The following is a 15,590-nucleotide window of genomic DNA, read 5'->3' on the forward strand; positions in this document are numbered from 1 at the left end:
ACCTGCAAGCAGAGTGAACAGAGTCTATGCCACTCGGAGTTGACCAAGAGGCACAGAAGCACACTGCCCACCATTGGAAGGAAGTTTAGAAGAATTCACGAGGACCTTGTCACTGCAGCTGTGGGGACTCAGCGATGCTGTGGGAAACCGGGAGCCTTTCACGATTTGTCCCACGTTGGATATCGGTGTCCAGGAGGCCGGTGCCCGGCGGGAGCACCAACAGGCTTTGGTAGCCGCAACTGGCATGGAAGACTAAAAGATGCAAGCAGGGGAGCCCACCAAAGCAGAAGAAGACATTAGAGAGGACCCACGGACCGAAGGCACAGGAGTCACAAGAGGACCTCAGGCAGCTCACCAAAGGTGGAGGCCCGCAATGCAGGGGATGCAAGGAGGACGCTGCTCTTCACGGGGTAAGGTGCTGGAGACTGGAGCTTTTTGTAGTCTAAAGATCTCTGGAGTACAGAGTCAACAAGCCTTTGCAACGGGCAAGTCGATGCGGTGCACAGGGGTGTGGACCCAGCAGATCCGATGAAGGTTACTATCCTTTAAATTGCAGGGAAGATAGGTCAGGCCTCTGAAGAGCCACAGATCCACCATCTGTGTTGCTGAGCCTCAGGAAGTCTGCAGGATGACAGGAGCAGCAGACCGGTTAGCTTCGATGCAGTGCCTGCAGATGCAGAGGAGTGACTCCTTTACACCAAGGGAGATTACTTTCGATGTCCTTGATACCCACAGCTCTTACTTGAGTCTTACTTAATCCAGTCTCAGATCCAGGAGAATTCCAGCGAATTCCAAGGGTCCAGACGGTCGAGGTTTCAGAGATGAGTCTTGTTCCACGACAAATCGGAGGACCCACCCACTGGGGAGCCCTTAAATACCCAAGGAAGGGATTGGAATGACTCAGGGATCCCTCCCAGAGTAGGGGCTGGACCGAAGAAAGGATACTACCCTGTCCTTTGTCCAGTTTTGCGCCAGAGCAGGAACCAAGGGTTCGAACTGGAATATGCAAGGAGGGCACAACATGTGCCCATCAATTCAGTCTGGTGGCACTGGAAAGCGCCCCCGCCCCAGCCCAATACACTAAGTCCTCTCTGGGAAGTGGTAACACCTCCCTGTGACAGGAAACCTATTGTTCTACCTTGCCTGCTCTGGCTCAGCTCAGCAGCAGGAGGGCCGAAAAGTGTCTGTGGTCTGCAATAGCACTAGTTTGCTGGCAGACCCTTAAAGGCTGTAACCAGGTGTACAGGGGGCTTTAAGGGGCCCTCCAGTTCATGGGATAATACCTTCAACACTGGAATCGGTGTTGGGGTAGGATTCCAACATGTTTGATACCAAACATCGCCCATAGGGGTGATTTATAGTGAAAGCACCATCGCACACACACTGCAATGGCAGGCCTGTAGTCAGAGTTTGAGTGGACTCCCACGGATGCCACAATACATGCTGCATCTCATGGAGGGATCCCTGGTGTACCTATGCCCTGGATACCTTAGTACCATATACTAGGGACTTATAAGGGTACACAAGTAGACAATTGTGGAGGTATCAAAGTACTTACCAAAGCCATTTTGAGAGAGGGAGAGAGAGAGCACCGATGTTGGGGTCCTGATTAGCAGGATCCCATCAAACTACTGTCAAAACATACTGACACCAGGCAAAAAGTGGGGGTAACCATTAAAGAAAGATCCTATTTTCCTACAGCTGCTTAATCACAAGGTAAAAACAGGGGGTGTGCCTCACTCTGCACGGTTTGTTCCAGGATCCCAATATGTTGCTTTACCTAGACACATGATGTCTTTTCCTGACTAAACTCCATGTGTGTGGCTGTTCTGGAGGAAGGAGAGGGTAGGGATTTCTTTCTTAGTTGTTATATTATATGTTTGAATAGTCTGTATATTTTTCGATGCACATGTCTTACCCTTTTTACTGCATCATCTTCTCCCCTAAGCCGGTAAATGCGTTCTGAAAAACCCTGGCAGACTGTTATATGGTTGATTCTTCTTGACATGGTACATATCTGTTGGGCACAATTTGTTGTACCTCAAGACAATGTACTTGCAGAGAGATGTAATGACATTTTAACTGTAAGGTCCTCCCAAAAGGGCAGACGGAGCTGAGAGAAAACAAAGAGGCTCATCAGGTTGAGTACCATACTCTCCTGACACAATCCGGGGCTACCAGAATGAGTTGGGGACTGTCCCTTCAGAACTTGGAACAGAAGTAGCAGAGGTAGGAAGACATGCAGGAGACCAGAGTCCACCTGCAGGATGAATGGTCTCACAGGAAGTCTTGAGGCAGTAACTTCACTGCACAGTAAAAGCATGACACTGCTTTTGCCCAACAGTAGTGAAAAGATGGTTGGCCATCAGAGAGATCCCCTTGAAGACTGAGCCGCCGCCATCAGAGTCTCAATGCTTCCTGATGTAGTAGTCTTGATTCCAAACTGCCCTACTTGTTGGAGTACCCATGGCAGGTGTGTTCTCCATTAGGATCTGCCCTAGCTTTCCCTTGATAGACAGGAGAAAGACTTTCAGAGCCAACTGAATAAGAAAAAGCTCCAAAACACTGCTGCTTCCAAAGACTTCTAGCTCTAAAAATGACCACCCCCATCCCAGAGACAATACATCCATCACTTTCATGAGGTATGGATGGGGTATGAAAAATGGCTAGCAGCGGGTCAGAATGACTTCTGTAAGTCACCACTGAAGGTCCCAGGACATTTCATCTAAAATATGTATGTGGTCAGCGACGCAATCCCAGTGGGTGACCACCGTAGGCAGACGTTCCACTGCCTATCCTGCTTGTGACATAGGCATAAGTGATCAGCTGTATGTACAAGGCCAACAGGCCAACAGGCCTCAGAAGCATTGCTTCCGGAACCCAGAAATGAGTGTAAAACATTAGGATCATAACCTGAATGTCCCAGATTTGCTGTGGGGCTGAGAAAGCCTTGTAAGCCAGCATGTTAAAGATTGCTGCTATTAATGGAATCCTCTGGATTGGCTTCATATGGGATTTTGACATGTTGATGGAGAATTCAATGGATAACAGTAGGGGGGGGGGGGTCATTACCCATCGATGTTTGAACAGTAGCATAATAATGGCAGGCACACGTCTGCAAAGAGAATTCTGTACTCTGGTTTTGGATGCCCCCAGAAATGTACCAAGATAGGCTGTGGGAGGCATGGAATTCACAGACTTAACTGAGCTGCCTTCCTGTGTAATACGATTATTGTTTTTTGACAATGTTCTTGCAATACCCTAATTGTCTTGACAGACTGTATCTCTTATCCTGATATTGCTAAATAGGATAGTATGAACAGCCTCAGGTACAGGGTGATTCATTTAGAAAATAAGCATTGCAGCACAAGCTCATCCTGTCATTCATGCCAAACAGGAACCTCCAATCAACATACAATCCACCAACCAAAGTTCAAAGTGAGTACACATAGTGAAAGACCAAAGGCCTGAGGTTCATGAACCCCTTAAACCCCACATTGAGAATACAAGCGTATCTCCTGTCACTGGTAAAAGCAACCGCTCATCACCAACTGTATCACTGACAACTGTTTCTCACCTACCTTATTACGAATTTTCTGAAAACCCTAATTTCACCTATTACCATTGTACGAAATCGGGTTATTAGTTGTGAAGGATGTGAGGCCTGAACGAGAAATAGGTTCATAATTGTCTCCTTACTGAGAACCAAGTAACCCATTGTGGCACTTGACTTTCTCAGGGTGGAGAAGGAGAGCAGTACAGAGCCCACTCAGGGGAGGCAGCATGGGCTACTAATCTCCATTAGCTGGCACACAATTGCAACACTATGAATTATTGTTCACTTGTTTGAAAAGGGAAATATACTTTTAACACACACACGCACACACCCTCTATTTTTTTGCACATTAACTTACAAATATATACATCAGAAAGATGGAAATACTTTTGGTGACATTTTGGATTCACATTGCCCCCTAGTGGGTCATGCGTCCCAATATCACAGTGCCTCCCCCCAACCTATAGCACACTGAGCATTATAAGGAGGTGTCACTTGAAATGAGGCAGACCTTATATAAGGCAGGCCTATTGGCTTTGTCAAAGAGTCACCACAAATGGGACTCAATAATCATATTCAAATGTAATTAATAAAATAGTGCAACGTTCATCAATGGATTTTTCACTGAAGCATTTATATTCAAAACCACTTTAAAAATGTGTTGGAGACTTCTTTTTATATTATCCAGAGCGTTGTAATGCAGCAATAGGACGAACCACAAAGTTTTCCCACAAGCCAGAGTCATAGAACAAAAGATCCTTTGCTGGGGTGCTTTGAAAATGAAAAACTATACCAGGATCATGAATATAATGATCCATGAGATTTATGGATTGCTTCCTAGGGGGGCTGCTGCTTCACCTAATGCAACCTCAAAAACATGTGTAAGGAATATACTACTTACCAGTATGCATCTGTTCTTGGCATGTAGGGCTGCTGACATTCATATCTGTGCATAGATCGCCGCCTAGTGTTGGGTCCGGATGATTGCACATTGTTGTCCTGGAAGAGTCTTTGAAGTATCACGAGATAGGTGGCTCCTCCCTTGGACTACAGTGCGCATGGGCATCCTCTCCATGCTCAGATTGTTTTCGCCATTGTGGCTGAGATGGAGTATAGTACAGTAAGAGATGTCTATGCAAAGAGTGAATGTTACAGCTGCGACAGGCACTGGGGAGGTGGGTGGGCGATATGAATGTCAGCAGCCCTACATGCCAAGAACAGATGCATACTGGTAAGTAGCATATTCCGTTCGAGGCATGTGGGCTGCTGAATTCATATCTGTGCATAGAATGTATAGCAGTATCTCCCCTAGCGGTGGCTGCCCGTGCCAGCTGCGGGAGTCTGAAAAAGAGTTTTGAGAACAGCCTGTCCTACAGCAGCTTGCTGTTTGGAGTGTACATCTACACAGTAGTGCTTGGTAAATGTATGTATGGTTGACCAAGTGGCTGCTCTACAGATTTCGTGTAAAGGAATATTTCCTAGGAAAGCCATAGATGCCCCTAGTTTGCGTGTGGAATGCCCCCTAGGGGAAACAGTTAAGGTGCGTTTTGCCTTTGTGTAACATATTTGAATGCACTTAACAATCCATCTGGCTATCCCTGATTTAGAGATAGGGTTGCCTTTGTGTTGTGGTGAGAAAGCAACAAACAATTGTTTAGTCTTTCGAAATGCCTTAGTTCTATCTATGTAATAAAGCAGAGCCCTTTTGACGTCTAGGGTATGCAAGGCCCTTTTAGCAACTGTTTGTGGGTTTTGAAAGAACACCGGCAGGTCTATTGTTTGATTTATATGGAAATGGGATACCACTTTTGGCATGAATTTGGGGTTTGTTCTGAGAACTACTCTATTCGCATGTATTTGAATGAATGGTTCCTGAATAGTTAGGGCTTGCAGCTCACTAACTCTTCTAAGTGAAGTAATGGCAATAAGGAAAGCCACCTTCCAAGTAGGAAATTGTAGTTCGCATGAGTATAGTGGCTCAAAAGGTGGTCCCATAAGTCTGGTTAAAACGACATTTAGGTTCCAGACTGGTGAAGGTGGGTGCCTTGGGGAAATTACTCATTTAAGTCCCTCCATAAATGCTTTATTTGCTGGCACTTTAAACAGAGAAAGGTGTTGCCTGTTTTGGAGATATGCTGCTAACGCAGCTAGATGTATCCTGATGGATGAGTAGGCTAAATTGCAACCTTGTAGGTGCAAGAGGTAGCAAATGATGTTTTGTGTAGAAGCATCTAGTGGGTTTGTGTCATTGTTAGTGCAGTAAATGACAAAACGTTTCCACTTAGACGCATAACATGCCCTGGTAGTCGGGCTTCTTGTCTCTTTGATAATATTCATGCAGTCTGGAGGCAAGTTGAGGTATCCAAACTCTAGGATCTCAGGAGCCAGATCGCTAGGTTCAGCTGTTGCGGGTTTGGGTGTTGGATTTCGCCACGGTTCGTTAGACAACTGGGTGTAAGTCGCAGTCTTTGATGAGGCACCACTGACAGTTCTAGGAACGTTGTGCACCATGGTTGCCTTGTCCATGTGGGAGCAACTAGGATTAGCGTCAGCAAATGTTGGCGCATTTTGCGTGCCACTAGCTGTATTAATGGAGCTGGGGGAAAAGTGTACGCAAATTTGCCTGACCAGTTCATCCATATCGCATTGCCTTGTGATTGCGGATGTGGGAACCTGGCGGCACAGTACTGGCATTTTGCGTTTTCGCTTGTGGCAAACAGATCTATCTCTGGTTGCCCCCATTTGTGGAAGAATGGTTGGAGGACCTTGGGGTGAATCTCCCATTCGTGCATCTGGTGACTGTGCCTGCTGAGCAGGTCGGCTATTTGATTGTCCTTGCCTGGGAGGTGTTCTGCCATGAGAAACATGTTCCTTTGAATGGCCCACTTCCACATGCTTTATGCTAAGTGCGACAGCTGTGGGGAGTGTGTTCCTGCTTGTTTTTGAATGTAATACATCGCTGTCATGTTGTCCGTCCGGATCAACACAGTCTTGTTGCATAAGTGTGTTTTGAATGCTTTTAGAGCTAGAAAGACCGCCATCAACTCTAGAAGGTTGATGTGCCTATTTTTCTGTTGTGTAGTCCATAGTCCCTGAACTGTGTAATGCAGGACATGGGCTCCCCAGCCTAGCAGGGATGCATCCGCTGTTATCACTATTTGTGGGACAGGCTCCTGGAACAGTCGACCGTTGCAAAGGTTTTGTGGATTCCACCAATGCAGAGAGTTGTATGCTCGACTGGTCTCCAACACCAGGTCTTTTAATTGCCCTTGAGCCTGGTTCCACTGCCTTGCTAGGCACTCTTGAAGCGGACGCATGTGTAACCTGGCAAGGGGGACTATGAATATGCACGAGGCCATCATGCCTATGAGTAGCATAAACACTCGAGCTGGTAATGAGTGTTGGGGCTTTAACTTTTGGATCAATGTTTGCATTCCGTTTATACGTGCTGCTTTCGGATATGCTTTTGCTGCTAGTGTATCTATTGTTGCTCCCAGGTACTGTTGCACGTGGGAGGGTTGAAGGTGCGACTTTGGGTAGTTGAGCGAGAATCCTAGGATGTGCAGGAGCTGAATGGTCTTTTGACATGTGGCTGGCACATTGCTGGGCTGATGGTGCTTGTATTAGCCAATTGTCCAGGTATGGGTAGACATGAATGTGTTGTCTCCTGAGATGTGCCGCCACTGTTGCTAGGCATTTGGTGAACACTCGTGGAGCTGTTGTTACACCGAACGGTAGGACTTTGAACTGGTAGTGCTGTCCTTGAATGGTAAAACAAGTGTTGGAGAAGTCCCTCTAAAGAATCATAGTGTGCCCTGTCGTATCTGGCCAGTAAGGCCTGTGTGTTGGCTTTCCTCCATGAGTTTGCTGCTTGAGCTGCTACCCTTTTGCCTGATGCTTCCAAAATCTTAGACTCTTTGTCAGGAGGAGGAGCTTCTCCAATCGTTTGTGAATGTGCACGCTTTTGTGCCTTGGACACCACCAATGAGTCTAAAGGCAGTTGTCCCTTGATGTATGTAGGGTCTACTGGTGCTGCTCAATACTTTCTTTCTATTCTAGGGTTGACAACACGTGCTCTAGCAGTGTCCTTGAAGATGTTATTAGCGTGTTTTAAGACGCCCTTTAACATGGGGAGAGTTTTTACACTTTTTTCTGATGTTGCTAGTGTATCAAATAGAAAGTCCCCTTCTATAGCATCAGAATGCATGTCTACATTATGGTAGCTTGCAGCTCTGTCTATCAAGGAATTAAAAGCCACTGTGTCTTCTGTGGGTGATGGCTTAGCTGGGTATACAGTAGGGTCTGTAATGGGTAGAGTCCTCTCATTGTCTGGCTCACCTCCACCCCCCCATGCATCTGCGTTGGGGTCCTCATATGGGTTTTGTATATCTCCAAAACCTGCATCTGCATCCTGATCTTGATCTTGATTGTAATCAGAGTGTGTAGGTGAGTATGGTGTGTATGGAGTGGCAGGCATAGCAGGAGAGATAGGTTGGAAAAGAATAGGAGAGGTAGCAAAGTCTCTTTTCTTTTTCAGTGGAGTTTTTGAAAAGTCTTCACCAGGCACTGGTCTTATTTTTCTTTTATACACAGTCACTTTGCCAGTATTTGGGTCAATATATAGTTTTGACGGATCCTCTGTGGAAGGGTCTGGATGGATGATCTCCTCTTCCACAGTCTTTTGCCTTGGCACCGTAGTCTTTGGTTCTATTTTCTTCGGTTCGATCTGTTTACTTGGTTCGACCGCTTTTGGTGCTTGTATTGGCTTTGGAGGGTTTCCGACGTCTTTTATAGGTTTCACAAGTGGTTTTGGACCGATCGGTTTAGTCGGTTCGATAACCTGTTTAGGTGTTTTCGGAGCCTGCGTCTTCGGGTCGATGCCCCTGTTTGGATCTACGGGCTTCGGCTCGACCGATTTGGTGTGGTCTACCTTCGGTTTTGATTTTTGTTCGATGAGCGCCTTGGGCTTAGCCCTTTTGCTTTCGTCGACTGGCTTCTTTCCTTTTGCAACAGTCGAACCCGATTTGTTCGGTTCGCCGGACTTGGTCTTCGGGGTCGATTTGACGGCCCTTGGTTTTGAGGTCGAATCGACGGCCTGTGGCTTTGAAGGTGTGAATGGCACTGTGGCCTTCGGGTCGGCGCCCTTTGGTTTTAACACCTTCGGTTCGACGACGTTCGGTCTGAAGACTGTCGTGCCGATGAGTCTCGGTTTTAATGTAACCGGCCTTGGATTATGTGTCTCAGAAGGCTCTTTTTGTATGTTCTTAGCCGGGCGTGGCGGGGCTGTAGAACTACTATTTTGATCTTGGCTAAGGCCTGATCGCGATGCCTCGACCTGAGTCTCTGATATAGGTGTAGTGTCTATATCGGGCGGTGTACTCACGGTTCGCCTCTCGTCGTCTTTGACGGCTACGCTATTTTGTTCGTACTCTTCGACATTGACGATCTGTTCTTCCTCGTCGATATAATATTCAGAGTCGTTCTCGGAGAATTTATCTCCCTATTGCTCCGAGTCTTCGGCGTTGATCAGTTCTTCTTCGTCGTCGAAGATATTCTCGGGCTTTGGTGCCGACCTCTGCATTTCTTGCCTTGCTCTCCGTCGATTCCGGATCGTCTTTTTGGACCGGAACTGAGCACAAGCTAGGCAATCGTCTTTATTGTGATCTGGAGACAGGCATTTGTTGCACACTGGATGTTTATCGGTGTGCGGGAACCTCGAATTGCACTGCGGGCAGCATTTGAATGGACTTCGTTCCATCGACCGTCGGTCCACGTGGCGTCGAGAAGGCCTAACGGCCCGATTCGACGACCGGAGTGCAAACTAATGTTGAAGAAGGTTATCGGTACCGATAACGAACAATACCGACGAAAACCGAAGGCCTTTTGGCCTTTTGAAAAGTTTTGTTGATTCCGAACTTGGAGTGCTGGAAAGTGCATCCGAACCCAATGGCGGAAAAAAACAATCTGAGCATGGAGAGGATGCCCATGCGCACTGTAGTCCAAGGGAGGAGCCACCTATCTCGTGATACTTCAAAGACTCTTCCAGGACAACAATGTGCAATCATCCGGACCCAACACTAGGCGGCGATCTATGCACAGATATAAATTCAGCAGCCCACATGCCTCGAACAGTATATGTTAGTGGTGCCCCTGTCCGTCTGTGGGGCACCACAAAGCACAAGAAATATTCAAATGAGCCGTTGCGGGGTATTATGGGAGTGCTCCTGTGCTGAGATGGGTCAATATTTATCCAGCAGATCTCCCACTGGTTTCCGAGGCTGTGGCAGTGCGCCTCGTGTTTTTTCGTCTGTTTGTTTCTTGAAATACTGGGTGCCCAAGCCCACGGGGGACTCAGGTGCAGGTAAGGACAGTGAGAGCAGCACAAAGAGCCCACTCTGCCTGCTTCGCCAGTTCCCCACTCATACATGCACCTAAGGTGCTGCAAACGAGAACCGGCATTTCCTTGGTGAGAACTGTTGACTCCCAATACTGTTCCCAGCAGAAGGGACCAGGTGTAGCTGGGCCTCTTTTCATACTATGGAGGGGACCGGGTCCCCAGGACAGGACATGTCCACTTCACGCCAGGCCTTGGGGATGGGGTCCGGGCAAAATTTGATTTCACCATTAAGTGAATATTGAATAACTATTAAAAAGAGTTTTTCAAATAGTTTTAAGGTTATTTCACAGTGTAGACATGTTCATCATTAATTTCTACAAGTCCTAATTTCAAATATTGAGAACAGTGCCTTTTGGGGCAATCAAAACAACAATTGATGGACAGAATGCAGAACAATGTCATACATTCACCCCAGTATAGAGATCTGAGCTTAAATCCATCGTTTATTTGCACTCCACACCACCCCAGTTCAGACATTGGCATATGCAAATCAGCCTTGACCCTGCGCCTCATGGGAACAGTCCAGCCCGAACCGCCAAGCCATGTCTTTCCTGGACCGGAATCAAGCATCCTAGGACCGGTTTCTGGCTATCAGCCGTCTTCAGCCAGGATAGCTTGACTCCAGTGGTGTGGAGAGCATGGGACTCGCGTCTGAGCATACCCATCCCACTCGGGGTGACAAATGCAAAACAATTGATGGACAGAATGCAGAACAATATCATACATTCACCCCAGTACAGAGATCTGAGCCTACATCCATTGTTTTTTTGCACTCCACAACACCCCAGTTCAGACATGGCCATATGCAAATCAGCCTTGACCCTGTGCCTCATGGGAACTGTCCAGCCCGAACTGCCAAGCCATGTCTTTCCTGGACCGGCATCAAGCATCCTAGGTCCGGTTTCTGGCTATCAACCGTCTTCAGGCAGGATAGCTTGACTTCAGTGGTGTGGAGAGCATGGGAATCACGTCTGTGCATACCCATCCCACTCAGGGTGACAAATGCAAAACAACAATTGATGGACAGAATGCAAAACAATGTCATACATTCACCCCAGTACAGAGATCTGAGCCTAAATCCATAGTTTTTTTGAACTCCACACCACCCCAGTTCAGACATGGCCATGTGCAAATCAGCCTAGACCCTGTGCCTCATGGGAACAGTCCAGCCCGAACTGCCAAGCTATGTCTTTCCTGGACCGGAATCAAGCATCTTAGGACCGGTTTCTGGCTATCAGCCGTCTTCAGCCAGGATAGCTTGACTCCAGTAGTGTGGAGAGCATGGGACTCACGTCTGAGCATACCCATCCCACTCGGGGTGACAAATGCAAAACAACAATTGATGGACAGAATGCAGAACAATGTCATACATTCACCCCAGTACAGAGATCTGAGCCTAAATCCATCGTTTTTTTGCACTCCACACCACCCCAGTTCAGACATGGCCATATGCAAATCAGCCTTGACCCAGTGCCTCATGGGAACAGTCCAGCCCGAACTGCCAAGCCATGTCTTTCCTGGACCGGACTCAAGCATCCTACGACCGGTTTCTGGCTATCAACCGTCTTCAGCCAGGATAGCTTGACTCCAGTGGTGTGGAGAGCATGGGACTCACGTCTGAGCATACCCATCCCACTCGGGGTGACAAATGCAAAACAATAATTGATGGACAGAATGCAGAACAATGTCATACATTCACCCCAGTACAGAGATCTGAGCCTAAATCCATCGTTTTTATGCACTCCATACCACCCCCGTCCATCATCCCCTTTTGTTTCGCTTTGTTCGCCCTAAGTTGGCAGGGTATGCTCAGACGTGAGTCCCTTGCTCACTTGGCCACTGGATTCAAGATAGCCTGGCTGATGAGGATTATAAATCTGAAACCTGTCCCAGGATGCTCGTTTCCGGTCCAGGGAAGACATGGCTTGGCAGTTCGGGCTGGACTGTTCCCATGAGGCACAGGGTCAGACTGATTTGCATATGGCCATGTCTGAACTGGGGTGGCTGAGTGAGCTAAAGAATGGTGATGGATTAAACCCAGATCAGTTGACTGGGGGTGAGTGTTTGATTTGCTGAAACGCTCTGTCCATCATCCCCTTTTGTTTCGTTTTGGAGCAATCAGGCATACTTAGGCGTTATTTATTAATATTCAAAAGGGGTTACACTGACCTGTCGAATTGGTAGTTTAAAACTGCCATAGGCAGGTTACCGGTTTGAAGCTACCTGGCTGAGCATGACTGTATGTAGTCTTCTCACATGCAGCCCGGACATGCGTGGTCACACATATTCATGTGCAACCAGCTCAGTGACCCTTATCCTACCTGCATCGCAGTGACCTTATCTTAAAAGGCAGATACTGTGAGTAAACGTGAGTTACCATGACATTTCTGTGAGTGAGAATTAGGGTAGTGAGACTCACCCACAGTAAAGGCCCAAAAACCAGATGACCCAAAGTAAAAAATCCTGACAGACTGAATAGGCAGAATCCATTTACAACAATCATATTGCAACCAATGACAAGAACCACAGATAGCGAGAGGAAAGCTGTGAACAAAGGCTGCATGATAGACAACTACCCATACACCCTGGATATCCTCCCGCTAGTCAAATAGCTGTACCTGGTGTTATTTGGAGAGATAACTACTAAGCAGCGTAGAGCAACCGCATCAATGCCATGGAGTCTTGTCAAGTGGCATCAGTCCTTTCCCCCATCCCTCTTATTACTAACTTTTCTCCTACTGGGCAGTCTTTCAAATAAAAACACAGAATGTATTTAGCGGAAAATATTTCATGAAAAAGTCTAATAAAGGATTCATATGCTCACAAGGTGACTTGTCAGCGCTATACAAAATACTGTAAATAAGTATCTTTTCCACTTCACATTACAGTGAATCCTTATCCATGCTTTCCATAATATTGGAATCAATTGTTATGAAAATATTGCATATTTGAAATTGTGATGTGTGATACACCTGCCTATATGCACATAAAACATCTACCCTTCTTTCCTAAAATGAAGTCTCTCGAGAGGAATAACTGCAGTATAATCAAATATTTCAACCGAACACAAAAAAAACGCAATTGGCTTACTTCAGTAGTCTTTGCTGAACTTCCTCCCATGCCCCCGCACGGTTTTTGTCCATGTACATGCGGAAAAGAATACGCAGGCCACAGGCAAGGCTACTCGTCTCCTGTTTCAAAAGGTTAGGTTTCGACTTTCCCTTAAAACCTGAAGAAAAAATGAAAGTATACTTGGTTTTTCTTTCTTTGCTCAATGTCTTTTCTGAATTTGTAGATTTCAGAATGGATAGCTGATCCTGGGAGCTCTTAAAAGTAAGACTGGAAGCACACCAAAACATTTTTCAAGCACACATGAAACAAAACCCTATGTAAATAAAGTAACCAGTAAAAAAAAAAGTTTACTAAATGTTCCACTTTTTTTTTTACAGACTCTATTTATTTACAAAGGGGTTAAACACCACATGACATATGTTGGTTGTGCCATAGACATTAGCTAGTGCACAATTGTTCGTAAATGGTATCACAGTTCTGCTTCAGTCCTGTATCTGACAGTTGATATGATCAGGTTTGCAGGGTAACATTCTATTATACACATTTTTGACAATGGCCAGATATGCAAGACAACACATTCATCATCCCCACTTTTATCAATAGTAAATGTCGGTGATGTCATATCTGAGGCCTTTGAACTCGGGCGGTGTGAGAAGTTGGCCCGATATGCAGCGTTCGCTATTCTAGCGACCGCTATGTATCGTTCCAAACGACCCTTATGATGATTGGTTGTAAGTCAACCTAAAGACCAGCTATCCTAGTAGCGTGGATACGAGCAGTCTAAGGCTAAAGACTCGAGAGGGCGTGTTAAGCCAGCTGTTTACCACACATGTATCCCTTGAACACCAAGTGAAAGGACACCACACAAGTGTTATGAAAATAAACAGGATATTTATTAAGATTCACAACAGCCCTGTACTCTTTATGAGGACAGGGTACTAAGCACAAACCAAATCTCTTAGGAAAATACTTCAAGTGCACAATTAAAACAAGTGTCCGAGGACACGGAAAGTTTAGAGGTCTCGGGCGGACCCGATAAGGCAAGTCGGAAGCGAGGGACTCAGGACCCTAGAGTAAAGAGGCTATGCAGGCACCGAAATGCCGAGTTACCTAGCCACGAGGGCTGCGGCTGCACAAGTCTTACAGGCGTCGGGGTCTTCGCTGACGAGCCAGGAGCCGGAAGAAAAAGAGTTGCTGGCCGGCGACCAGTGATGAATAGTTCGTAGAGATCCAAGCCTGGATCAGAGATCGTTGACACCTGAAAGCAGAGGGGACCAAGTTCGTACTACTAGCCAGTAGTCAGAGGGTACCAGGAGGGCACCGGTTGGCCGTCACCTCGACTAGATGAGTGGGCGACGCTAGGCTCTGCAGTCTCACGGACCAGGAGGCGTTGTCGGCGACCCGGATGGAGGTGCGAGCTGTCCCACGAAGGATGATGCTGTCGGCGTCGCTGGGCCCAGGATTGGGGCAACAAGCCTTGGCAGATTTCAGGGCCACGTGGTGGGCCTAAAATGGCGTCTTGAGGGGACCAGGAGGGTCCGGGGTGCTTCTCTCAAAGATAGAAGCGAAGGCCAGTCTGGAGCAACCAGACCAGCAGCGTTGGTTGTCGGATGTCGTCCCAGGAGGGCGCAAGCCAGCGGCTAGTGACCGGACAACGTGTTGAGCAGCGAGCAGAAGGGACCCACGCAGATCGTGGAGATGCTGGGAGACTGCACTTCGGTGCTGGAGCGGCTCAGGGTCGGGGCTTCTCGGACCCCAGAGCACTCACCAGGGAATTACTTCGATGGTCGTGCCGGTTAAGAGCGTGCAGGTTTTGATGATGGCCGATCCCTCGAGGTCTCGTCGCACCCACAGATCACAGCTGAGCTGATGACGTGGGTAGAGGTCAGAGGTGCCAGGGAAGCCGGTTCTCGTCGAGCTAGGTCGTCGGATTCCTTGAGGAAGGACTTGCAGCAAACCGCAGAGTTCTTAGATGGTGCCCGCTGATGCAGGGTGACTATTCCTTAGTCACAAGGGAGAAATCTTGAGAAGAGTCTCGAATGTCCTTTCGTAGAAAGTAGTTCTTGATTCAAAGATGATCTAATTTGGAAGGGTCCCCGCTCCGGCCTTTATCCTAAAGAAAGGGGTGGGTACATGACTAGGTCCTGCCCTAAGGGTGGGACCAGGAAGGGGGGTAGTTACACCCCTCTCCCCTGCCGGACTTTCCTCAGGCCAGGACTGGCGCCCCTGGAACTGGTTCTGACCGGCAGATGCGTAGTGAGCACCGGGGTGCCACTCCGCAGTCACCTTCTCGCAAAAGCCCTACCTACCCAGAATACACAAACCCTGTCCGGGACGGTGCGAACACCGCCCTTGACAGGAAACCCTTTGTCCAAGCGCTCCTCGCTGGAAGGACTCCCAGCAGCAGGAGGTCAGACTCGTGTCTGTGGTGGCAGCGTCCATTTTGTGGAGCTGAGGCTTTAGTTAACTTTAACCGGGGTTCACAGTTACGTACATGTCGTGTCCCTCTAGAAGGGCGGAATGCTAACCTCGTCGCCAGAATTGGTGAGGGGGCAGCATCCCGAT

At 47.5% G+C, this 15,590-nt stretch overlaps 1 protein-coding gene across 1 annotated transcript in view; it reads right to left on the reverse strand.

Moving 5' to 3' along the window:
* The window catches only part of ARFGEF1 (ARF guanine nucleotide exchange factor 1), a 1,029,389-nt gene that overhangs the window by 84,864 nt on the left and 928,935 nt on the right, over positions 1–15,590 (reverse strand). The window contains exon 23 of the mRNA XM_086918014.1: positions 13,044–13,182. Coding sequence (XP_086774140.1) covers positions 13,044–13,182 — 139 coding nt within the window. The remainder of the gene's footprint in view (positions 1–13,043; positions 13,183–15,590) is intronic.

Source organism: Lissotriton vulgaris, chromosome 4_1, assembly GCF_964263255.1.
Source record: "Lissotriton vulgaris chromosome 4_1, aLisVul1.2, whole genome shotgun sequence".
In the NCBI taxonomy this organism is placed as follows: Eukaryota; Metazoa; Chordata; class Amphibia; order Caudata; family Salamandridae; genus Lissotriton; species Lissotriton vulgaris.